General features: G+C 51.3%; 1 protein-coding gene across 2 annotated transcripts; it reads right to left on the minus strand.

Annotated features, from left to right (window-relative positions):
* Window positions 1-407: 407 nt before the first annotated feature.
* IGFBP5 (insulin like growth factor binding protein 5) lies at window positions 408-24,057 on the minus strand. Of its 2 annotated transcripts, none has more exons than XM_055573423.1 (4): window positions 22,927-24,057; window positions 7,901-8,130; window positions 7,484-7,603; window positions 408-5,066 (listed from the first exon to the last, which is right to left on the minus strand). In XM_055573423.1, the coding sequence occupies exons 1-4, from the start codon at window positions 23,258-23,260 to the stop codon at window positions 4,935-4,937; spliced, it is 816 nt and encodes a 271-aa protein (XP_055429398.1). In that variant the 5' UTR covers window positions 23,261-24,057; the 3' UTR covers window positions 408-4,934. The 2 variants fall into 2 exon arrangements, with proteins under 2 accessions (XP_055429398.1, XP_055429397.1); XM_055573422.1 differs by having other exon boundaries at window positions 7,484-7,654.

Consider the following 24,057-nt stretch of genomic DNA (forward strand, 5'->3'; position numbering starts at 1 on the left):
CCTGGTCCGGAAACTAAGATCCCATATGCCAGAGGCAACTAAACCCATGTGCCGCCACTAAAGAAACCTTGAGAAAGCCTTTGCGATGTAGCAAACACCCAGCGAAGCCAATAAATAAATAATAAGATGACTTTCTTTAGCAGCAGGAGCTAAGCTTAAGGGGTAATAATGGTAATAGCCTTAGTGGTACCAGCAGCTGACCCCGCAGGACCACTGGCCCTCTTAAGTGCTGTGTGTACTCACCGCAAAGGTTTTAAAGAGCTAGAGAAGGGGGCACCAGAGTGCCAGGTGGGAGGGAGGGCCAGGGGCGCCTCTGGAGGGTGCAGGCCCGCATCCTGCCTCCACTGGTCCTTTCTTTTTCTCCTTGTCCTCTCTCCCTTCGCCTACCTTCCCTGGGCCCGAGGAGGAAGCTGAGGCAGGCTAACTGAATGCATAACTTTATTAAATAAATGCTTTGTCATGATAAAAGACAAAGATCGAGGAGTAACATAAATTATAAGTTGAATAAATAGTATACAGCAATCTTCACTTCTTTTAATAAAACGTGAGATCCTCAGGGGTTTTTCGTTTTGTTTTATTTCCTTAGGTACAAAACACTAAACAGGAGGTGAGCTTGTCCACATTCAGCAATTGTTTTCCCCCCGCTTTTTCGTTTTTTTTTTTTTTTTTTCTTTCCACAAACAAGTTTTGTTTGCTGGTTAATTTTTTTTCATCCTTTTCACCAGTAAAGATTATGAGCATTTATTTAAAAACAGGAAAGTCAAAAACAAAAAAAGAGGAGAGAATAGCACTATGGTATGTATGTATGTCAAACTATAAAGAACTACAGTAATATGTGCTGTGATTATTGCTGTCTAAAAACAAACAAACAAACCGGTAGGCAACTCGGAATCTGAAGGAATCTTGTCTGACAACTGTCTATCCGTGTGGGCTACTGTGTGATTGGTGGTGGTGGTGGACGGTCCGGGACTCGGGCTGGTGGCCGGGGACCAGAGAGGTGGGGTGAATGGGTGCAGAGTGGCTGCCCCCCACCTCCTCTTTCCTCCATCCAAAAAAAGTTAAAGAGAGGAGGCCAGAGTCTGTGAAAATGGCTAAACTATATACTCCATTAGGGAACCAAGAAAGGATGCTTAAAAAAAGACACCAAGAACCTACGAGAAAAAAAAAAGTAGAGAAAAGTGCAAAATAAGTCTTGCACTTTAGTGGTTTTAAAAACAAAGACAGTACAACACCCATACAACCACCTCTCAAAATACAGCCTCCTCAATCTAGAAAGCCAACTGTGTCTTCTCCAATACCAGGGCGTTGCTTTTCCTTGGCCCACTCCTCTCTGCAATTCCCATCTGAGCTGGAGCCCTTGTAGGGGCTGAGCAGATGGAGGTGGGGCACTGCCCCACATGGAGGGGGGGCTTGGTGGCCACATGGTAGCCCTGCAGCTGCTGACGAACTGGGCAGTGGGAGAGTGGTGGTCCAGGCCCACTTCCCCAGGGGAGGTTGGCCCCACTGGGTTACCATGGAGACCACAGAGGTGGTGATGGGAAAATGGTGAGGAGACAGGAGTTGGGACCACGCAGGGCCTCCCGTCATTCTCCGAGTTGGGGCTGAATGTCTCCAGGCCTGTCTCTCCAGGCCTGGCTGTCTGAGAAACTTCCAAGTCTCTTATGTCCCAGACCGCCTGCTTTCCCCGGGTTGAGGCGGGGCGGGGGTTCAGTCCTGGCTGGGACCCCCTCATTCACCTGGCTGCAGTGGTGGAGACGGTCTCCTCTGCTAGAGTGAGGCCTGAGTCAAAGGGAGATGGGAAGAGACCTCCTGTTGGCGCTGTGGGCCAATGTTTAGATTTGAGGCCACAGAAAACCTGGAGCCTGAGGCCTCTGGGTGAGCAGACAGTGGCCAACAGGCAGCCTGGGGTCAAGAAGGTCCCTGCTTGGAACTTCACAGTGGGCAGCTTGCCACACCTGCCTGCTCACCATCCTGCCCAGAGAGGCCTCACTTTCCTCAATGATTCCCTCCCCCTGGACTCCCCCCCTGGGCTCTGCCTGAAGGTCCAGCATCCTCTAGGGAGTGGCCAGAGGACCAGAGTCTCCCCGCACCCTCTGCAAGCAGTAGAGAGAGACTCATAGATTTGGGGTTGTCAGCGTGAGCTCTGGAGATCTGAAGACAGGGGTTGCGTTAAAGCAGGCCCTAACCCCCAACCTTGTGGCTGACTGCAAAGAGCCCATGGAAGGAGCTGAGGCCCCTTCAAAGTCCAGTAAACAGCGGGAGGAAAAGACAGCCCCCTCTCAGGAACCAGGAACTGGGTCCAGGCCTTGGGGGGAGGTGGTGGGGTGGGGTCTGCAAATTCCTGGCTCAGTCTTTTCTTAGGGGGAATGGCACCCCAGTATCCACATGGCAATCCCAGTTTAGACGACTGCTGAAGATCCAGAGAAAGGATGGGCGGAGAGAAGAGTGAAGTGGGAAAGGCTGACGATACTGGCCTAAGACGTTGAAGTGTGGGTCGTGGGTTTGGGGACAGTGGTGCAGGGAGGGGCCACGTGGACAACAGCACGTCAAGGAAGTCCTCACTGCCATCCCCATCAGGCCCCTGTCCAGTGGAGATCGATGCCTCTCCCAGTCCAGCCGACCGTCCACTCCGGGGGAGCAGGGGACACTCCCCTACCGAATCCCAGGGCTGCAGGCTTGCCATCAGCTGAAGCGTTTCTGCTCCTTAGCTGCCCCTCTTCACTGTCCCCAAGTTCGATACTGGAGTAGTCTCCACGGTGTCATGTCGTTGGGGAAGAGTGGAGTGAGCTGCGTTCACAGCGAGAGAGGGTCTCCTTTGCTGTGTCCAAGCCCCGTCTCCTGGCCAGAGTTCTCCATCAGGGCTGCCCATTTACTGCAGGGGTGGGGGGAGTCAGTGGACGATGGGAGTTTTCTTGGTTCAGAATCTTGGCTGCCCCAAAGCATCCATTCACTGCTTGTCCTGCGCCTTTCTGCCATTTCCCACCCCAGGAAGGAAGCTGCAACAGGCCAGGGTAAGACCAAGAGCTTGAAAGCCTCTCCAGCCTCTGTCCCTTACTGCAGGGTGAAGGCGGGCAGGTGAGTTCATAGACTTGTCCCTTGCAAACCACGGCCTCTGCTTATCCTTGTTCCTGTCCTTCTCTGGAAAGTTCCTCACCTTTCTGGCTCACAGGGCTAGGTTAAACTCATTTCTTTCTTACAACCTGTTTCCTTTTCTTCTTCTTAAACCTCTCTCCTTCTTAAATCCCAGAGGGCTTATCAGGTGGGGACCCAGGGAAGTGTCTCTTGGCTTTGTCCCCTCTTCTTTTTGCTTTGCTCCAAAGCTAGGATGGGGCAGTCAGCCCTCTGTCTCTCCAGCTGTCTGCCCTTCTCTCCATCTACTCTGGCCTGAACAATCACTTTTATTGTTTCCCCGTATTTATACTTTTCACCTCCATCTCCCTCTTTGCCATCTCTCATTTCAGTCTTTCTCCTGCTCTGCCAGCATGAAGGCTGAGGGAGGCTTTCCAAATGCAGGGTCTGTCCAGATGAAATGAAAATGCTGGGCAGGACCAGGGGGTTGAGCTTGGACTGATTGGGTTCTCTGGGTGTAGGGTCCAGAGACAGTAACTTCCCAAGGGTCTAAAGGTGAATGTGACGTCCTGGGAGCTTGGTGGGTGCACTGTTGGGTGTGCTCACCAACCTGGCTTGGTGGTACATGAACACATGTGCACGTGGGAAATTATGAAAAAAAAAACAAAAAACAAAAAAAACCAACACAGTGTCCCACAGAGGGCTGAGTTTGCTGCTGCTCATGGGATGCAGGCAAAACTGGTTTTATGGGTTGTGTTAGAAGAACATGGGTTTTCTTGGTTTCCCCAGAATAAGGACGCTCTTCAATGCCCCCAGAGGAACTACTTGGAAAAGTTAATGCAAACCTTTGACAGAAAGGAAGGAAGAAAGGGGTAAAAAAAAAAAAAGAAAGAAAATAGACTTATATGCCTATATATGACTATATGGAGCCTTGTAGATAAATACAAGCCCACTTTTTTTTCAGCCTATCCTCCCCCACGAAGGCTGCACTAGCTGTGAATTGGATGCAATGAAGGGCTGAAACCACAGGCTTCATTCGGCGCTGAGTTTTAGCCACCCTGGAAGCACATGTCTTCCCACTATCGGAGTGTGGATTGATTTCTCAGAGTCTGCATGGGGAGTGAAATATACACACATACTTCATATTCATGGATCTGCTTTAGGAACACCTACCATCTAGTATCACTCAGTTATGAATCTGCCTTGTGTTGAGAAGGATGGAATGCATCTTTGTCTTTGTAAATTGGAGGGAGAGAGAACACAGCACCGAGGTGGGAAGAGAGCAAGGACAGGGTTTGAGCCGTGCGAGCTGCTGGCTGCAGGAGGAGATTGATCCAGGAGAGGCACTGACACCTGCTGTCTGTTTCTCTCTCCCCCTGTGACCCATCCGAGCTGGGCAAATTCCAAGTGTGGCATCAAAGGCCACACCTGCTCCTGCCCAGATGGCTTCCCCACTCGGGCCAGGGCTGGACGTAAAGATGGATGCTTCTGGCCCAAGCTCTGTTTCTCCTCCTCGTGACTACTCATCCTGCCCTCTCTTACACACGTCTGCTTTCCTCCCTTCTCTTTCTCTTGTTCTTCCTCTCTTGCTCTCCTTGTTCATTCAACTTGCCTCAAAAAGAAAACCTTTTTTTAAAAGGGGGGGGGGTCTCCTTAGCTTTTCACATCTCTGTTGTTGCCATTTTCAAACTTGCGACCTTGCCAGAGATTCCGAGGTCCTCAGTTTCCTCAAATAGATAGATATATGTATTTTTTTTTTCCCTTACATGAGATGAAATGAGTGGCGTCCTGGGGTGGAGGGAGGCGCTGGCTGGAGTCGGGGCTGGGGGTGGGATGGGGTGAGGGAAAGACGGGGAGGGGATGCGTCACTCAACATTGCTGCTGTCGAAGGTGTGGCACTGAAAGTCCCCGTCCACGTACTCCATGCCCGGCAGCTTCATCCCGTACTTGTCCACGCACCAGCAGATGCCACGCTTGCGGCCACGGGAAGGTTTGCACTGGGGTGGGGAGAGGGACAGGCCGTGAGCATGGCTGTACCCTGAGGCTCTGCTCCTCCCTGACCCTTTGCCTTCCCTGCCCCAAGACAGACTCTCATCCCCAAAGAGTTGAGGGCACTGTATCACTGACTCAATGGACATGAACTTGAGCAGACTCTGGGAGATGGTTAAGGACAGGGAGCCTAGCGTGCTGCAGTCCATGGTGTGATGACTTAGCGACTGAACAACATCAACACCCAACCCTTGGGGTTCTGGTGTCTGCATTGCATGGGACAACCCGGGGAAAGGTGCTCGTTTAGGCAGTCTGTCCTTGGCTAGCTCTTGCGACTTTGTCTTGTGTCACCCAAAACAAGTTGGTTTATTTCTCCAACTTGGTATTCTCCAGAGAGCGACATAACCTGATCATGATCATGATCATGATAGTGATAATAAATTAAATTCTTAAATAACGTGGTGGTGGTTGAGTCACTAAGTTGTGTCTGACTCTTGTTCCTCTGTCCATGGAATTCTCCAGGCAAGAATATTAGAGTGGGTTGCCATTATCTTCTCCAGGGGACCTTCCTGACCTAGAAATCAAACCCAGGTCTCCTGCAATGCAGGCAGATTCTTTACCGACATATCTGGTTACCCTTGGAGCTCAGCTGGTAAAGAATCCACCTGCAATGTGGGAGACCTGGGTTTAATCCCTGGGTTAGGAAGATCCCCTGGAGAAGGAAAAGGCTACCCACTCCAGTATTCTGGCCTGGAGAATTCCATAGACTTATAGTTCCTGGGGTTGCAAAGAGTCAGACATGACTGAGTGATTTTCACTTTCACTTTCTTTACTGAGTTATGAGGGAAGCCCATTAAATAATAGTAATAATAATAAAAGGCATCACTTCTATAGCTGTACCATATACAAGACACCACTTAACACTTAACTATACTGTAGATACTGTTCTAAGTGCTTTACAAAGATGAGTTCATTATTCCTCATAATCATGTGAGAACAATAGATACAATTATTCTCCATTTTACACGAGGAACTAGAGCCAGAGACATTAACTGACTGGGGTAAGAGGACACAGCTAGTAAGCAGGACACCCAAGGATCCACCCAAAGTTGCCTGGCTCTTGATTCCTAACTTAGATGTTGTTGTTGTTTAGTCACTAAGTCGTGTCTGACTCTTTGTGACCCCATGGACTATAGCCCATAAAGCTGCACTGTCCATGGGATTTCCCAGGCAAGAATACTGGAGTGGGATGCCATTTCTTTCTTTAGGGGATCTTTCTGACCCAGGGATTGAACTTATGTCTCCTTCAGTGGCAGGTGGATTCCTTACCCCTTACACCACCATCTAAGGGAACTTAGATGCAGGGTGACTTTATGGAGCATCTGAGTCACCCAGGGGGGAACTTATTGAAAACCCAAGTTCTCAGAGTCCATCCCAGACCTACTGATCAGAAACTCTGGGGTGGGACCCAGCAATCCGTGTGCTGCTGATGCCCTAATGTGTACTCCTTAACAAGCTTAGATGACTGGTTAACAAAGGGTAGCCTGGCTGTGAATGGGTCACGAAATTATTTCACGAGGTACATGGTAAAAACATATTTTAGTCATGCGTGTGTCCATGCTAGGTCGCTTCAGTCATATCTGACTCTTTGTGACCCCATGGACTGTAGCCCGTCAGGCTTCTCTGTCCATGGGATTCTCCAGGCAAGAATACTGTAGTGGGTTGCCATACTCTCCTCCAGGGGATCTTCCTGACCTGGGGATCCAACCCATGTCTCTTGCGTCTCCTGTATTGGCAGGTGGGTTCTTTGCCACTAGCACCACCTGGGAAGCCCCATATATTTGTGGAAGTGTATCAGAAAATAACACAGACAACATGGGCTGTGACACAGTGATAGAAAGTTTCCTTTTAGATGAACTCATGTACCTATGGTGAATCATTAAAACATGAGTAGATTACAGTGTAGGCGGGAATGGGGTCAGTCATGATTGTGGGAAGAAAGGGTACTGGTGTTTTGGGACAGTACAGAAATCCAGGCATTTAGAGGTGGAGATTTGGTGGCGTCAGTGGTAAAGAACACACCTGCAATGCAGGAAACATAAGAGACTCAGGTTCCATCATGGAGGAGGGTGTGGCAACCCACTCCAGTATTCTTGCCTGGAGAATCCCATGGTCTGAGGGCCCTGGCAGGCATGGGGTCCACAGGGTTGCACAGAGTGGGACACGACCAAAGTGATTTAGCGTGCATGCCCTGAACATGGGATATGGGATGGGGCATGCGGCTTTCTTTCTTTTTTTTTTTCCCCAAGTTTTACTGGAGTCAAGTTGATCTACAGTGCTGTACAGGTGTACAGTCTCTTCAGTAAGTGGAGCTGGGGGCACTGGATGGACCTGCTTTCTCTTGTAGAGAAGGAGCTTCACGTACCTGCTTTCTCTTGTAGAACCCTTTGCGGTCACAGTTGGGCAGGTACACGGCGCGGGGCACCATGCGCGGGCTGGCTTTGAGCTCCTGCAGGGACGCCTCCATGTGCCTGCGGCAGGGCCCCTGTGTGCGGATCGTAGGCGTGAGAGGCGTGGCCAGACCCCAGGGAGTCACCTAGACGTGCAGAATGCAGTGGCCGAGGTGTGTGGGTCAAGGGTCTGCACGGAAAGTCACCACCTTTTGTCGAGATTAGGTGCTACCCAAGGTCTTCCTCTGCCTCCCCTGCCATGACCCCTGGGTGTATAAAGTGCTACTACACATGCTCATTTAGATAGCTGGGGGCCAGGTTAAAAGCTGCAGGTGGCAGAGACTGAGGGTGCGGATATAGAGGAAGATGGAGGGAGGGTCCTTGAGCCTCACCTGCTCAGATTCCTGTCTCATCTCGGGCGCCGAGATGACCCGGGGATGGGCGGTGTTCTCAGCTCCTCCCACGAACTTGGACTGGGTCAGCTTCTTTCTGCGGTCCTTCTTCACAGCCTCGGCCTTCAGCTCGGAGATGCGGGTGTGCTTGGGCCGGAAAATCTTGGGCGAGTAGGTCTCCTCTGCCATCTCGGAGGTGGTGGGCTCCTCGTGCTCACGGGAGTCTCTCTCTGTGGGGAGAAGCGGGTGGAGGATTAGCGTCTGCCAGCTGAGAGCCAACCGTGTGGATCCCAGAGCTCCAAACTTTGGAGCGAGGAGACAGGCTCTCTGCACCCCCACGGGGCTGCCCAAACTATGGAAAGAGGAATGAGAATCAGGATACGAGCCAACACGCCTGTGAGTGGTGGGAAGTCCAGTACAGCAAGGTAAGGGTGACTTCCTGGAGTAGGAGAATGCTGGGAAAGTCAAGCTGATACAAGGAGGGAAGTGACACAGGAGGAAGAGGGAAGTCTGGGGGCAGGGAAGAGACTTGTTTGCTGGGAAGTAGAAATGGAGGTTAGTCGCTCAGTCCTTTCGACTCTTTGTGACCCCAGGGATTGTAACCTGCCAGGTTTTTCTGTTCGTGGAATTCTCCAGACAAGAATACTGGAGTGTGTTAGCCATTCCTTTCTCCAGGGGATCTTTCCAACCTAGGGATTGAACCCAAGTGTCTTGCATTGTGGGCAGGTTGTTTACCACCTGAGCCACCAGGGAAGGCCCTGTCTGGTGGTGGTGGTGGGGGGTGGGGAGCTGGCTAAATAGATGGGGAAGTGGCTGGAGGTGGGGCTGAGGTGTAAGAACACCATCTGGAGGTCGAGGCTGTCAGAGGAAAAGGGGTTGCCAGGGCATGGACAAGAGGCCAAGTCCATCCTCTAGTGAGATCTGCCTGCTTTTGGAACAGCTGGAGTGGAGATACATCTGCATTTGGGGAACCAAGGGCGGGAGGGCCCTGGGGTGTCTGGACTTGCAGGGTGCGGGGAGGAAATCATAGGAGGAACAGGAGGAAGGGACCCCGGAGAGCCAGAAATGTGGGATCCGGCGGGGATCAGTGCAGACGGGTGGGGGTAGGGGCATGGAAGCCTGAGGCCTTGCTCCCTGCTCAGAGCTGGCCCTGCGCTCTGTGACCTGGGACATAACAGCTCCCAGCCAAGAGCGGCAGACAGCTGGCTGGGGCTGGAGTGGTTATATATAGCAGTGACTTGGTGACAGTCTATACTTAGCTGACTTATGACCTTTAAAGAACTAGGACTTTGTTCATTTATTTGTTGATCTTTTAATTCCACCCCTCACCCCCCCAGCCTTTGGCTTTTTCTTGGTCCACAGATTTCCATGAAATTCTCCTCTCACAGGCACCCTCCCCTGGGTCCCTCCTCTCAGCTCCCTGACCCCAACCAGACCTGGATTGCTCTTCCTAGGTGGGCAGGGCATGGCCAGGATGCCCAGGGCCAGAGCAGGTGCAGGGCAGGATGGGCGGGGGCAGGGAGCCCTGTCTTCCCTGCTTTCTTTTCTTTCTCAATTCTGGAAAAAGAAAATTGGGCTTTGGGGTGGCCCTGGAAAGTGAAAGTGTTAGTTACTCTTTGTGACCCCATGGACTGTAGCCCACCAGGCGCCTCTGTCCATGGGATTCTCCAGGCAAGGATACTGGAGTGGGCAGCCATTCCTTTCTCCAGGGGATCTTCCTGACCCAGGGATGGAACCCCAGTCTCCTGCATTGTAGGCACGTTCTTTACCATTTGAGCCACCAGGGATGAAGGGAAATCCTCCTCTCACTGGGCTCCCCAGGAGGCGAGAAGAGGTGTGGAGAGAGAGCAGTTTGGTGAGAAGACAGTTGCTATCCCCAGGGCAGGAGTTCTCAGCCCAGGGAAAGTTCCAGGTGTGTTTTGAGGGAGGCATTTGGAGACCCGGCCTCACCTGGTCAGGATGGCAGGTGGCAGAAAGCACCCGAGCACCCGTTTGTCTCTAGGCTCAGGGTTTGTCAGATTTAATCAAATGGATGTCCAGCATTTATGCCCCTTTAGGGAAGCTCCCCGCCCTAAAGAAGCCTCTAGAGGTGTGCAGTGTTCTGGGTGGTTGGCTGATCTGGGTATTTATCCACAGGAGAAGCAGAGAAGTAGTTTCTGGAGAAGAAGGTGGGAGGAGACACACGGCAAAAGAGTGGGCAGGCTCTCCCCGAAGAGAGCCCAGCACCAGGATCTCTGTCCCCTTCTGGCCTTTCACTCCCTCCTCCCACCATGTCCTGCCCTGGGCTCTGCCTCTACTTTATCAAAACCCACTGGGATGATGAACTAACATGGTGATGCACTGGGTCCGTAGAATGTAGCCCTCTGGGGATTAGCTGACAGAGTGAGGTTGTGGCATAAACCAGCTTTTCTTGGTAGTGGGATGAGCTGCGATGGGGGTAGGAGGCAGGGTGCAACAAGCTGATTTGGGGGACTCCGTACAAAGTGAAAGATTAGGGCTTTGTTATCTAGTAACTCAGGCCCAAACCTGAGGCTCCGATCTGGAAGAAGTAGGTGAGGAGAGGAAAAGCTGACCATGGCCTGGCCCCATCTTGCTGAGTGACCTGACACATCATTCAGTCTCCCTGGACATCACCAAGCATCCTGACTGTCACCTGAGTGGTGCGGTAGGGGAGACGGCAAGAGGTGGTTGCCAATGAAAGGTTGGGAGCATTGCTGGGGTGCATGGCCACCTCTTCCCAGTCAAGATTGTAACCAGATGAAGGGAGGGGAAGTAGGGCCAACAAGCCGGGTGCTGACCAGTGCGTGGAAGAAGGGTGAGCTTTCCCCTGGGGCCACAAGTACATGCTTCCATCCCAGTGGCGCTCTTTCTAGTTCTTAAAGACATCTGGGGGCAGGGTGCCACTCATTGTCCTCTGGCCACCTGTTGTCTCCCTTTGGTCAGAGGGTGTCATCCTCCAGATGCCGTTGCACCTTCCCTTATGGAGTTTCTGGCTCTGGCTTTGGTGGTCGTGCAAGTACATTGGCTAATGCCCCCCACCCCCCACCCCACCATCAGCAGCTCTTCTCAAGACTCTTCATATTTTAGGATCTTCAAGAAGTGCTGTGGGCTGCCCTGAACCTGGAGTCACCTTTCCTGGGAGGAGGATGGGCTGTTCACAGTGGTTCAAGAAACTTTAGGGCAGTTTACTGAGACCTCTCTCAGTCTTTCCTGTGAAGGTGTTAGCCTTGAGACTAAGCAAGGACAATACCGGGGAACAAAATGTAGATTCTTGTACCTTCTCTGTGTTAGTCGCTCAGTCATGTCTGACTCTTTTTGATCCCATGGACTGTGGCTCACCAGGCTCTTCTGTCCATGGGGCTTCTCCAGGCAAGAATACTGGAGCGGGTTGTTGCCATTCTCCAAGGAACTCCAGATACGTTTGCAAACCCTCTGTCCTTTCCCTGGCTTCACCAAGGCAGGGTTCCCTCCCCAGTTTGCAGTCTCTTTGGCTGCTTCTGAAGGGCAGGCTTAAAGTTTTGATGTGCCTCCCAGGTTTTGGTGCCACTTAACCCCATGGGACCTATTACTTAGGCAGCGGGAGAGTCAAGTATCAGATACTAATCAGGGTCTTGTGGTCACCTGTAGGTTCCAGAAAGACAGCGGAAAGTTGGATCGGAGCCAGGGCAGGAGCCTGGAATATTAAAGGGCTGGAAAGTAAGACTGGAGCTGGGATGCCAGAGCCAGCTAGTCCTACTCAGCTGCTTTGTGGCCGAGTCATAAATAGGCTTGCAATTTTGGAAAGGTTTAAATTTTAGATAACTCAAGAAGGCACAAGTAGACTGGCAGCTCCTGAGCTGCTTCATTAAAAGAAAATGGGTCAGGGTTGCAAAAAGGATTTAGGACTTCCTGGTGAAGTTGTGCTGCACCTGAACAGCAGTCTCTCAGGTACTTAACAATGCCGTAGGTTCTGGAACTCAGTCGACTGGCAGGTCAGTACCTGCATATGGCCAGTAGGTGGCGGAGGAGACTGATGGCTGCAGAACAGGCTTCCTTGTAGGAACCCTAAGCAGTTTTAAAATCTGGAACTTCTTGTGGTCTCCTTCTCTTACTTCTCTGACCACCACCTCAGCCTTCCCCTCTCAGCATGCATTTAGAGTCAGGAAGATGGACGTGCATAGACTGGGAAGGACCTACGGGAGGCCAGGGATGGTGGGGAGGGGACAAGGCCATCAGTGTGTAAACCCCGGCTGTTTCCTTAGTCAACAGCGCAAGCATAATGATGAGGTAAAGAAGGGAAGCAGATCTAGGACCTCCTTTCCTATCTCTAGCTGTCCTTTTGAAAGGATTCTGCAGCGAGCGTTCACTGTTGTCCCCTTCTCTGGGAAGCTGTGGAGGCAGGACCCTTTAATTCAGTGTCTTAAGAAAGCAAGGGCTCTCACAGCGTCCTGATAGTTATCTTTAGGCTGAGTTCCGATTCTCTGCTCTGTTCTGCCCCTAGTCTTGCCAGCTGGCTTTCTGATGGTCCCAGCCCTGCTGTGTTAGGGCAGCCAACTCAGTTTCTGCTTCATTCCTAAGATGCTGCCCATTCATACTGATACAACAACATCCACTGAGGCACCACCCTTGGCAACATGAAAAGCTGCTTGAGGACTGTGTCATCCTCGTGTCCCAGTGAACTTTATTTTTTTTTTTTAGCTGTGCAACTTGTGGAATCTTGGTTCCCCGATCAGGGATTGAACCCAGGCCCTGGCAGTAAAAATGCTGAATCCTAACCACTGGACCACCAGAGAATTTCCCCAGTGAATGTTGAGGGTGTCTGGGTGCAGGCCCAGCTGCTGCAGACTCAGACGCATCCCCATTTAGGGGGGCACTACTCCTCACAGCACAAGTGCCAATGCATCTTCCCTCCCCAAGCCCACCATGGAGACTCGCTGCTATGATTGAAACTACAATCGAACTTTCTACCCTGGGGCTCTTAGTCCTACCCTGGCACCATTAACAGCCTGGGCCCAGCCTGGTGGTTGTTTCCCACGCTATCTTGACTTAATAGTCAAAACTAGAGAAAAACGGATGGGTCAGATATTGCGACTTTGCTTACAGAAATTGAAGAAGCTGCGGCGTACATGGAACTCGCAGTGCAGGAAGGATGTAGGGCTTTGCCAGGCCACCTGGACCTGGGAGAGGAAGAGTCTCTTTTTCTTGCCAGAAGGCAAGAGGGATTCGCCCAGAATTTCTCTGCCAGGAATGAAAAGGGGAGCTGGGTTTCTACCGGCTCTCATTCTAGCTCCCTCTGTGGAATTCAGACAGTCAATGTCTTAAGGGCAGAACTTTGTCATTTATCTTAACCTCTCCAGCACATAGTTTTCAGTAAAGAATCTTGAAATGGAGAGATGCGTGAATAGGCTCATGGGACAAAGTGCAGGTCTAGCGGCAGTTCTGCAAGGCTAGCTGCGGCATGTTGCAGCTAAGTGGATGCCCTGGGGGGTCATGTCACCCACAGACCTGCCTTTAAACACAGGAATTTACTACAGAGGGAACAAGGGCAGAGAGGTGGGCCTCAGGAGTGGGAAGAAGTAGGGTCCCCTACATTTACTGGGCTTCTTTGGTTTAAGACTGTGCTGTTGAATATGATAACCAGCAGCCACATGTGTCTATTGAAAAGAATAAATATTAAATCAGATTACAAATTCAGCTTCTCAGTTGCTTGAGGCACATTTCAAGTGCTCGATAGCCACATGTGGCTGGTGGCTTCCGTGTTGGACAGCGATGATTGAGAACACTTCCTTCACTGTAGAAAATTCCACTGGACAGCTCGTTGGAGGGCCCTGATCCGAGCCTGGGAATGGCTGGATGCTCTGTGCTTCCTCCCCACTTTGCCCTGTTTCCTAGCCAACCTGCAGCCTTCTGCTCTTTGCTACAACATGAGGCTTCTGGGAAAATGATGGATCAACTGCTCACTGTTGAAAAAAATGTGAGACATGTCTCAGCCTCCTGAAGTCTGACCATTTCCCAGCTGCAGATGCCAAGAGACTGAATTACATTGTGTGTCTCTGCATAAAAAAAAGGGACAGGGACCGTAGCGAGGGCTGTGAAGCCTTCTAGGGGAGCTGCACCATGCCCAGCCTTGCCCATGACATCCCTGACCAGTGCCTACCTTGCCCCAGTCTTCCCTGGAAAATTGTTTTCCTTTGTGGTCAGTAACAGACATGCATATTCTGGGCTCTTTCTTCACCTGAATTATGGGCTAAAAAGGGAAGGAGCATGGACTTTGCAAGAGGAAAAGAAATCCATACAACTGTCATCCAAAGGAACCAGTTGCAGGTAGGGAGGAGCTGCAAATAGACATGCGGAGGGAGTCTTGCTGACTTGGGGTACATGGCAAAGGTGGGGAGCAGATTCAGAGAATCAGTGACTGGACCTTGAGAGCAATAGGCTTATCCCTCTTAGCTCCTTTACAGCCCCCTCTCCATTTCAGGTCAGGAAAACCAACATCTCTATCCTGAGCAGAGAAATAAAGACACCTACAGCAAAGCAGATAAACAGAATCAGGAGTTGGACTACCAGCCCTTGACTGTCAGTCTCCCTTCTTGAGTGGAAGATGGGGCTGCTAACAGTGCTTCACTAAATTCTGGTGCAGGTGTATTTTGCCCTCTCTTAGTTGCTTCCTCCCCTCTCCTTGCCTTAGTCTTCTCATCTGACTTACGGGGAGGATGACAACAGCCCCCTCTTCATAGGGTAATGAGGATTCCATGAGTTGTTACATGCTAGTGAGCTCTCAGTACAGGTCTCTGCCGTTGTAAGGACTCGGTTGCCTCCCACCTCCCCTGTTTCCATCATCAACTAAAAATCTGGTTGCTGTGATACTGGCTGACAGGTGTCTGCTTGTAGATCACAAGGTCTCAGGCGCCTTGGACTGCAGAAAGGTCTGCTGGGAAGCAATGGCTCTACCCTTGTCCCCGGGGAGGCTAGGTTGCCAGCCCCAGGTGAGAGGAACTTTACCCAAGTGCTTCTGAGAAGCAGTTTCCACTTAGAGAACACTGCCTGGAAGTTCGTCCCTTGTGTAACCTCATTCCTTCATGCTGCATTAAGGCACCAGGTCTCCTTCCCTAGAGATGGAGAGAGAAAAGCTGACCTACCGCCTTTCACAGTGCAGATGTGGCAAGTGTCAGGTTGGTGACCCTTCCCTAGAATGAGAGAATGGGGTCCCACTCACACATCCTCTAGGTAAAAGAAAGGATCCTCCTCACTTTTTCTCCCTGAGGACGAACTAGGATGCAGGGCCGTGACTCTGGTATACCTTTCTTGATCCCTGGGCAGCAGCTGGTGATAAATTTACACATGAGAAATACATACTTATGCACAACACCCAGCATGAGTATCTCTCACCAGGTCTCTAGACTTGGGGAAGGTGGAGCATGCTCAGTAAAAATGCTTGTATCTGTTCCCTATACACACCCTCTGGGAAGCCTGGCATGCTGTAGTCCCTGGGGTCACAAAGAGTCAGAGACGACTTAGCGACTGAACAACAACAATGCACACCCCAAACCAGAAGTAATGGAGGAGTGAGGTGGGGAGCAGCCTTTCAATGGGTAAGGGGAGATAATGAGAGGGAGGAAGTGAGGGGCCATTTCTCCGACCTGGCCACACTCCCACTGGTGACTCATCACGGCCCATTCAGAACAGCACAACTTAGCCAAATTCCCGGGAAAGCCCTGCATGACCAGAAGGGGGTGGCAGGGAGCAGATTGTTTGGACTCTCGTCGACGATCGCACCGCCCTGCCCCGACCCCAGGCCAGGTCCTCCTAAGAGAGACTTGCTAGGAGTCAAACAATGTCCTTTTTGGCAATTGAAGCTCAGACTCTTTTCCTTTTTGACTCTTTGGAGTAGGAGCAGAGAGTGGAGACAGGTTCCCTTCACAGCTGTGGGAGGGGCTTGCTGGTGGCCTTTGCCCTGTCTGGTTAGGTACCCACTAGCCAATGTGATTTTTGACACTAGGGCTTGCCTGGTAGCTCAGACAGTAAAGAATCTGCCTGCAATGTGGGAGACCCATGTTTGACCCTTGGGTGGGGGAGATCCCCTGGAGAAGGGAATGGCCACCCACTCCAGCATGCTTGCCTGGAGAATTCCATGGGTAGAGGAGCCTGGCAGGCTCCAGTCCATGGGCTCAAAAAGAGTGAGACACGACTGAATGACTAACACTTCACTTCACTTCACTTATGTGGCCAGTGGGACTGAATTTTAAGATTTATTTTATTTAAATTAATTTAAATTAGACAACCAATACCTTTGGTTATTGGAAAAGTTGTGAATATGTTTGGGACAACTCAGATATATGAATCTACTTTTTCAACTATAAATCTTATGAAACTTAAAAATACAGATCAACTCTTCCCAATGAAAATTCAGTGTTTGAACTGTGATGTGCTCTAAATGTAAAATACACCTCAGATTTCAAAGACAATATGAAAGACAGAATGTAAAATAGCTCATTCAGTTCGGTTCAGTTTAGTCACTCAGTTGTGTCTGACTCTTTGTGACCCCATGGACTGCAGCGTGCCAGGCCTCCCTGTCCATCACCAACTCCCAGAGTTTACTCAAACTCATGTCTGTTGAGTCCCAACCATCTCATCCTCTGTCGTCCCCTTCTCCTCCTGCCTTCAATCTTTCCCAGCATCAGGGTTTTTTCAAATGAATCAGTTCTTTGCGTCAGGTGGTTCATTAGAATGGCTTATTAAAATAGCTCATTAGAATGGCTTATTTTGAATCTATATGCATATTATTGTGGATATATTGAAAAGATATACAATTAAATTTCATCTATTTCTTTTTATCTGTTTTAAAAATGTGGCTGTTAGAAAGCTTGAAATGACATTTGTATGTGGCTTATATTGTACTTCAGTTGGACAGTGCTGCTCTGAAGGGTCTGGAATGAGAGGCATCTTCCCTGAGGGACAGGGAGACTGGGGAGCATGCTCAGTACAGCTTTACTGGTACAATCTACACAGTTCAGGATGACGAGGACCCACACAGAACATCACTGCAAGTCAGAATAGGTCACATGGGGCTGGATTCTGAGAGCAAATTCAATTTGGATCTTGCTTCAGGATTTGGCAAGAGAAGGGCTGGTCTCTGATGGTTTAGGATGGGGATCAAAAATGAGATAACCTGGGGCTTCCCTGGTGCCTCAGTGGTAAAGAGTCTGCCTGCCAATGCAGGAGACACAAGTTTGGTCCCTGGTCCTGGAAGATCCCACCAAGGAGGGAAAAAAAAAATGAGATTACCTATTTATTTTAAAGGGCTTCAGGTGGGTCAGTGGTAAAAACATCCGCCTGCTGATGCAGGAGATTCGGGTTCGATCTCTGGGTCGGGAAGATCCCCTGGAGAAGGAAATGCGAAACCACTCCAGTATTCTTGCCTGGGAAATCCCGTGGACTGTAGCCCGCCAGGCTACTCTGTCCATGGGGTCACAGAGTCCAACACGACTGAGCATGCACATTTATTTTAGAACCCCTTCCAGGACTTCCTTGGTGGTCTAACCCATTGGGAAGAGGGTTTTGTTTTATCTGTCTCCTTCTTGGGAATCCCCCAAGGGAGCAGCTGCCACAGCCTCCAAGGTGTGTGAGGATGGCGCTCAACAACTCCTCAGGTCAACTGGAGGCTTCCAGCTATAATCTGGACCTCTCCTCTCCTTCGAAAAGGGCTCTGACTGTGTTAAAAAACCTGGCAATCCTCTCTCTCTTTCTTATCAACTTTTGTGGCATGTGGTTTTCTCTCTTTGTTAACGATGTGAAAATCCCCCAATCACTCCCTCATCCCACCTCACCCCACCCCAGCTCGGATCTCAACACCCTGCTGCTCCACTCTGTGGAAGCTCATGCTGGAGGAGGCTGGTTACCATGGGAAGCCGGCCACTTCTATGCCGAGGGCTCCTTAGAGACTGTGGATTGCTGCTCAGCCAAGGGGCACTGAGGGCCTGCCTGCCTGCCCACATCAGGACAGCTTCCTGTCATTCAGAAAATGAGGTTTGGCACATGGGGCCTGAAGTCTGGGCTGAACAAACCCCTTTCCACCCTCCTTGCCCCGCCCCGCCCCCCCCACCCCCATCCCGCACCAAATCACTTGGCTAAGCCAGCCTTGCCTGTAAGACCATGCAGAAAAAGGGATGGAACAGAACAAGACTGAAAGTAAAGGGGTACTGCTTTCTCCACCTTGGGGCTACTTTGCTTCTCCTCAAACGGAGCACTTCCAGTTCTGAGCTCTTATTTCATCTTCATATCATGCCCCCTCTGCCCCTTCTGCTGAGATGACAGCATTGGGTAATATTTGCCAAAGGCCTCATTGCAGGTTAGACCAGGCCCAGGCCAGAGCCTCAGGGACTTAAGGCAGAAAGCCAGGGAGAGCAGAACTAGGACTAGGAGGACTAGGCTCAACAAGATTCTAAGACTGAATTCTAGCCCTGGCTCTGCCTCTAACCCTGTACCTAATTCTAGGCTCGTGACTTGTGCTTTGGGCTTCAGCGTCCTTATCTGTAAAATGAGGGCCTGACTGCCAAGATGCTGCGATCATGGCAGGTCCCTTCCAGCTGTAGCATTCTTTGGCCAATACCCAGACAATTCCTGGAGAGACACTCAAACCTAGCTAAGCTGAGTGGCCAGGCAGGAAGGGCTACTTCACCTCTGATAAAGATTCCCAGTCACTTCTTTGGATTTATATTGAAAAAGAAGAAAAAGACACCATAACAGAAACCATGGAAAGAATTGGAGGTGGAAACAAGAATGGGGAATTCTGTGGATAGAGGGAGAGGGGAGTGGAAGCTTAGAACTGTTTTTGTTTGTTTATTTGCTTATTTATTTTTGCAGATATGTAATAAATCTTACTGTTTTGGAAAACATGTTTCCAGGTTACAATTGAAGGATGGTCTCTGGGGATGGTAACTTCTGGACCTACCATAGTAAGACATGCAAACAAAACCCCATCAGATAGCATCCATGTCATGGCAGCCATTCTCTGCTTTTCACTTACGCTTCCGGTGGGACCTCATACCTGATCTGTTTACGATGTTCTTCCAGTTTCTGCAGGCAGTGGGCCTGGAGTGTGGTGGTCCCTTCTCCAAAACTTTGTTTTCCATACATTAAATAACCCAGAGTTTTAAATACATCGCTCAAGTACAAAGTAAAAGCTTTAGACAAAAATCACCTTCCTTTCCTGCTAGCTCCTCCCGCCTTCCCCGCCTTAAGGCGACCGAGGTTTTTGTGGGGATTCCTGCTCCCATGCTCTTTGTTGTAACCTTCTGGTGACCCCTGGCTCCTAGGTCAGCCCGGTCCTCCCTCTGCAGCTGCAAGCCCACCTGCCTGCTCAAATCCAACCCTGAGCCCCAGGACTAGCACAGCTGCTCTGATTGAAAAGCCAAGCCCCCTGGGGTTGTCTTGGAGTTGGGGGATGGAGAAGGGGGTGGGATAGAGAAGGGGGTGGGATGGAGAAGGGGGTGGGATGGGAGGGAGGGATAAGAAAGTAGGGGGGAGAAAAAGAGAAATGGAAAAAAAATGAACTCTCACTGTGGCCAACTGTGTTTGCTCTTCCAGTCTGAGCTGACACAGCAGAAAGAGGAGGAAGGGAGAGGAGGGGGGAGGCAAGAAAAGTCAAGTTAAAAGCACCCTCTTCTTGTCTTCCCAGTTCCCATTTTGGTTGGCTCAGGGCACAGCCAGCCTCTCAAAGACTTGTTTCAAAGGCAGGGGATATGGGTGGGAAAGGAATCTGGCTCCTTCAGTTTTCCATGATCTTGTTCAATCCAGACACAAATTTGGCCAATAAACCTAACCCTGGAACTTGATTTCAACAGGGCATTTGGACTAGGCTGGGAATGGAAGCCAGGGTGATGGAGGGCCAAACCCCTCAAAGAAGCAAAGGCTGAATGCAATTTTATTTAGGTAATTTTTCTTTCTTTCCGAGAAGCATATTTTCTGCTCTTCCCCTCTCTCTTATTTCTCAATGACAGAACTGAAACCCAGCACCCACTTCTCCCTGTATCCCAAACTTCATGTCTCACAAGCACAAGAGAGATCTTCCAGACCCGGGTAAAGTATGCGGGCCAGTAAAGCCACAAGGCTCCTTCTCCAAAGAATGCCAGAGCAACGCTCGGTCCTTCCCCGGACTCGACCCAGCTCACCCGTATTTATTGAGCTTGGTCCAATAAATAGCTCCAGCCCTCATACACACCGCCCTCTGTTTCTATATCTATCTCTGCCCCTGAACTGGCCAAAATAAAATGCAGGGCCCAGAGCGCTCCCAGGACCCGGCTTGCAGGCGGACTCCCTCTCCCGTTGCTCAGCAACGAGCCTAGCAAAACACCAGTCCCCGCCGGCCCTGCTCTCTTCCTCCCACAAGCTTTGGCGGCTAGCCATCTCTCTCTCCTTTGCTCCCCATTTATGATTCTAGAAATGCGCTTTGTTGTTATTGAAAAGCCCTACATCTATCTCTCTATACACATATTTTTGGTTATATGTGTATATATACATATATCATCTATGTCTATCTCTACATCTACATCGGAAGGGGCAAATTCCAGCTCACACTGCTCGATATTGGTAGAGAGGCGTGGCGGTGGGATGTCGCTGGAGGGGTGGGGGCAGCAATTTTGGCCAAAGGAGCCGACACTCTCCTCCCTCTTCTCTGTTCGTTTTCCTCTCTTTAAGTACTGTCGTTGCACCATCTCCAACTTTTGGGAGACCCACCCAAACTGAACGACTCCAGCCAGGAGGGCCCACTCCCATCTCATCTGTCCAGGGGGAAGGCATCAGTTCCAGCTACCGGTCAAGGGCAGCCATCCAGCAACCAGAGAGGATCAGGCACCTGCTTTAGGCGAGGTGGAGTCTTTCAGAGGGGTTGGGATGGGGTGGGGGGAGGAGGGAGGCCCCTCCGTGCTTCAAGGCACTTTGAAGGTGGGGGCTGAGGAAGGGGCTGCAGAGAAGTCTAAAGGGCATCTCATCTTGCTTGGGACAAAAGCCCTTGTGTGTGTGTTGGAGTGGGGGGAGGGGTTGGGATTGAACAGGAAAGTTGGATGCGCCAGTTTGCTCTCCCAGCAATTGCGCGCGCTCACCCTCCACACCAACCACATCACACCAACCACACGGCTGGGCAAATAAAAGTGGGGCCAGAATGCGGCCAAGCGATACCTTGCATACTTTCGCTGTGACCGGATTCTTACCCAGAGCTCTCTCTCCCAAGCCAGGAAATCGATTCATGCCTTTTCCCCCCTCGGTGCCCGTGCTAAGCTTTTCCACACCACATCTCACAAGATGAAGGTCGGGGGGGTGGGGGCGGGACCGCCTTTGAAAATTGGCTCTTAATAAAAATAACTTCACCAACCGTCCTCGGGGGCCTCCGGGGCCTGCACATTGCCCTCTCTCCCTTTTCTGCTGGCCGTAAACTGGAGAAACGCTACTTCTTGCAAAGCTGGACAGACAAAACCTGCAGGATTTGCGGGAATCCACGTCGAGCCCAGGAAAGCTCTCGTACCTCTCTTCTCAACCGCAGACGCACTCCTTTCCTACATGAGAGTGTCTGTAGTTTGCAGTTAAGACAACTCATGTTGGGGTGCTCGTAATGGATGGAGATAGGAGGGAAGGGCATTGTTCCAGTAAGAAAATACCGTGCAGAATAAACACGATTTAGCCAAGTCTTAACTCCTTTGGGGGAAGACCAATGCTCAGAACCCAGACTTTTGTTATAGTTCATTAAACTTAAAAAAAAAAAATTAAAATCAAGTAACTTTCCAAGAGGAAGCCGAACTGTTTCAATTGAACAAGCAGCTCTGTCAACCTTTTAAACCCCAGCACTGAGAATTTGGGGGCGGGGCAACCCGGGGGCGGGGCTACTTGGAGGTGGAGGGGAGGCGCCTGGTGCGTGGCTTTTCCGTCTCCGCCCCCTTGATTTTGCATTCTGCGTTTCCAGGGCCCCTCTTCCATTTACACCACACCCACTTGTGATCTTGTTTGAGAGCTCGAGGGGCGACGCGACAGGGTGGGGGATTAGCACTGGCGGGGAAGCTGCAGTGTCTGAATTTCTCATCTCTTCTTGTTTCCCAGCCCTTTATCTACCTTTCTTCCTAGGTAAAATCTGAATAGGAGCAGGGGAAAGGAGTTCGATTCAGGAACACCCAGCCCTGGAACATCAAGCCCACCTTTCCTATTCCTTTCCTTCACTCCCCCCACCGCCGACTTACTCCACCTCCCCGCCGCCTCTGAGCTTGCCCAAAGTCACCTTTCCTTTCCTGGGAGGTAAAAGAGATATTTTGCATTTCAGTATGTTTTACATACGACCAGTCAATCATATCAAGTCAAGAGCAATGAGTGTGCACGTGGGAGGGGCATCAAAGCCCCCGCCCCAAAGGCAAGAGCTACCAAGGGTGCGTGCGTGCGTGTGTTATGTGTGCACGTGAGTGTGCGTGTGCGCCCGTGTGTTGGGGGGGCGGGGTAGGAGAATAGAAACGTCAAGGAGGGACTGGTAGGGGGGTAGGGGGCTGGGAGGGACAAAGGTAGAATTAGCACCGAAAACCGGTAACGCCTCTCTCTCCAGGTCCTCAGTTGAAGCAATATTTTAACAAAAGGCATTTTTTTTCAAGTTCAGAAACAAACAAACAAAACCTACAACATATTGGGGGTGGTGGAGAGGGAACTGATCACGTAAGATGCACACTTTCGGACTGGAGATTGAGTACCTGAGGATTTGCATCTAGAGAAGAAATAGGAGCTCAGAGTCACCGTTTAGTCGAGGGGGGAGGGGTGGGGTGAAGAAGGTGGGGGTAGGGACGAGGAGAAGGAGCGAAAACCCGGAGAGGCTCGGCTAAGACCGACCCCTGGGGTAGCAGGATCGGCTGGGGCTACGATTCCGAAGTGCAGGGACCCTCCCCGCCCTCCTCCCGGCCAGCACCCCGGCTCTAAGCCACTTGCTGGGCAAAGCGCGCGGGGCCAGCCTGTCCCGTGCCCCCCCCCCCACCCCCCCGCCCGTGCGCCGTGTAGCTGCCTGGCACACGGAGCGCGCTCACCGATCTTGGCTTGCTCGCGGTAGCTCTTTTCGTTCAGGCAAACCCCGCGGCCGTGCAGCAGGGCGTGCAGCGGCTTCTCCTCGTCCTGCCGGGGGAGGCAACGCAGCCCCTGGGCGCAGCGCTCAGTGTAGACGCCGCACGACTGCCCCTCGGCCAGGGCGCAGGTCATGCAACAGCCGCAGCCCGGCTCCTTGACCAGCTCGCAGCCCAGGGGGCTGGGGGGGCACATGGAGAGGGCTTTCTCGTCGCAGGGCTCGCAGTGCACGAAGGAGCCCAGACCCTGGGCCGGTCCCGCACAGGCGGCCAGAAGCAGGAGGACCGCGGTGAGCACCATCTTCTCCGAGTCTCCCCCTTTACCTGGGGCGGGGCAGGAGCGCGAGAGTGCAGGGAGAAAGGGGCCAGGAGGGCGCGCGGAGCAATGTTGTTCTTTTTTGAAAAAAATTTCTGGCAGGTAGAGCAGGTGCCCTCCCCCGGACAATTGCAAAATGTAGGGAGCGATGGAGGGCTGGAGTGCCTGCAAGCAAGTCTGAATTGCAAAGATTACAGACTTGCAACAGGTAGGGGGAAAGGGAGCAGCGCCAGGTGCACGCAGAGGAATCGGAGGCTGGAGAAACAAATCCCCCTCCCTACGAGTCTGACCTGGTCAGAATTGCGGCGGGGGAGCCAAAAATGGTTCACCCCCAAACAACCACCGGAAAAAAGAGCTCGGAGGCTGTGGAGGAGAGGCAGTTGGTGGGAGGAGGGGGGGGGGCGGGTTGCGGGAGAAAAATAGATTTCTTCTTCAGAATTTTTGTTTAAGATCTCAAAGTACACCCTGCTCCTTTCTAACCCTCAGCTGCCAGCGGCGCGCGGCTGCTGCGGAACAGGTAAGAGGCGGCGGCTGCAGCCGCGAAGGCGGGGGAAAAATGTGGAAATCAAGAAATTAAAAAAAAAAAAAGAAAAAACACATCAAACCCCCTAACACCTCTTTTCTCCCACTCTGCTAGCACCTTTTCGAAATTCGCAGGTTCTGCGTGAAGCCCGAAGAAAGGTGCAAACGGAGGAGAGGGTAGTAAAGAGGAGGGGAAAAAAAAAAAAGGAAAAACCCACACCGCTTTGCAGCTCTTTCCTAGCTCTTTTTCCCTCGGCAGA

This window comes from Bubalus kerabau, chromosome 3, assembly GCF_029407905.1.
Source record: "Bubalus kerabau isolate K-KA32 ecotype Philippines breed swamp buffalo chromosome 3, PCC_UOA_SB_1v2, whole genome shotgun sequence".
NCBI lineage: Eukaryota > Metazoa > Chordata > Mammalia > Artiodactyla > Bovidae > Bubalus > Bubalus kerabau.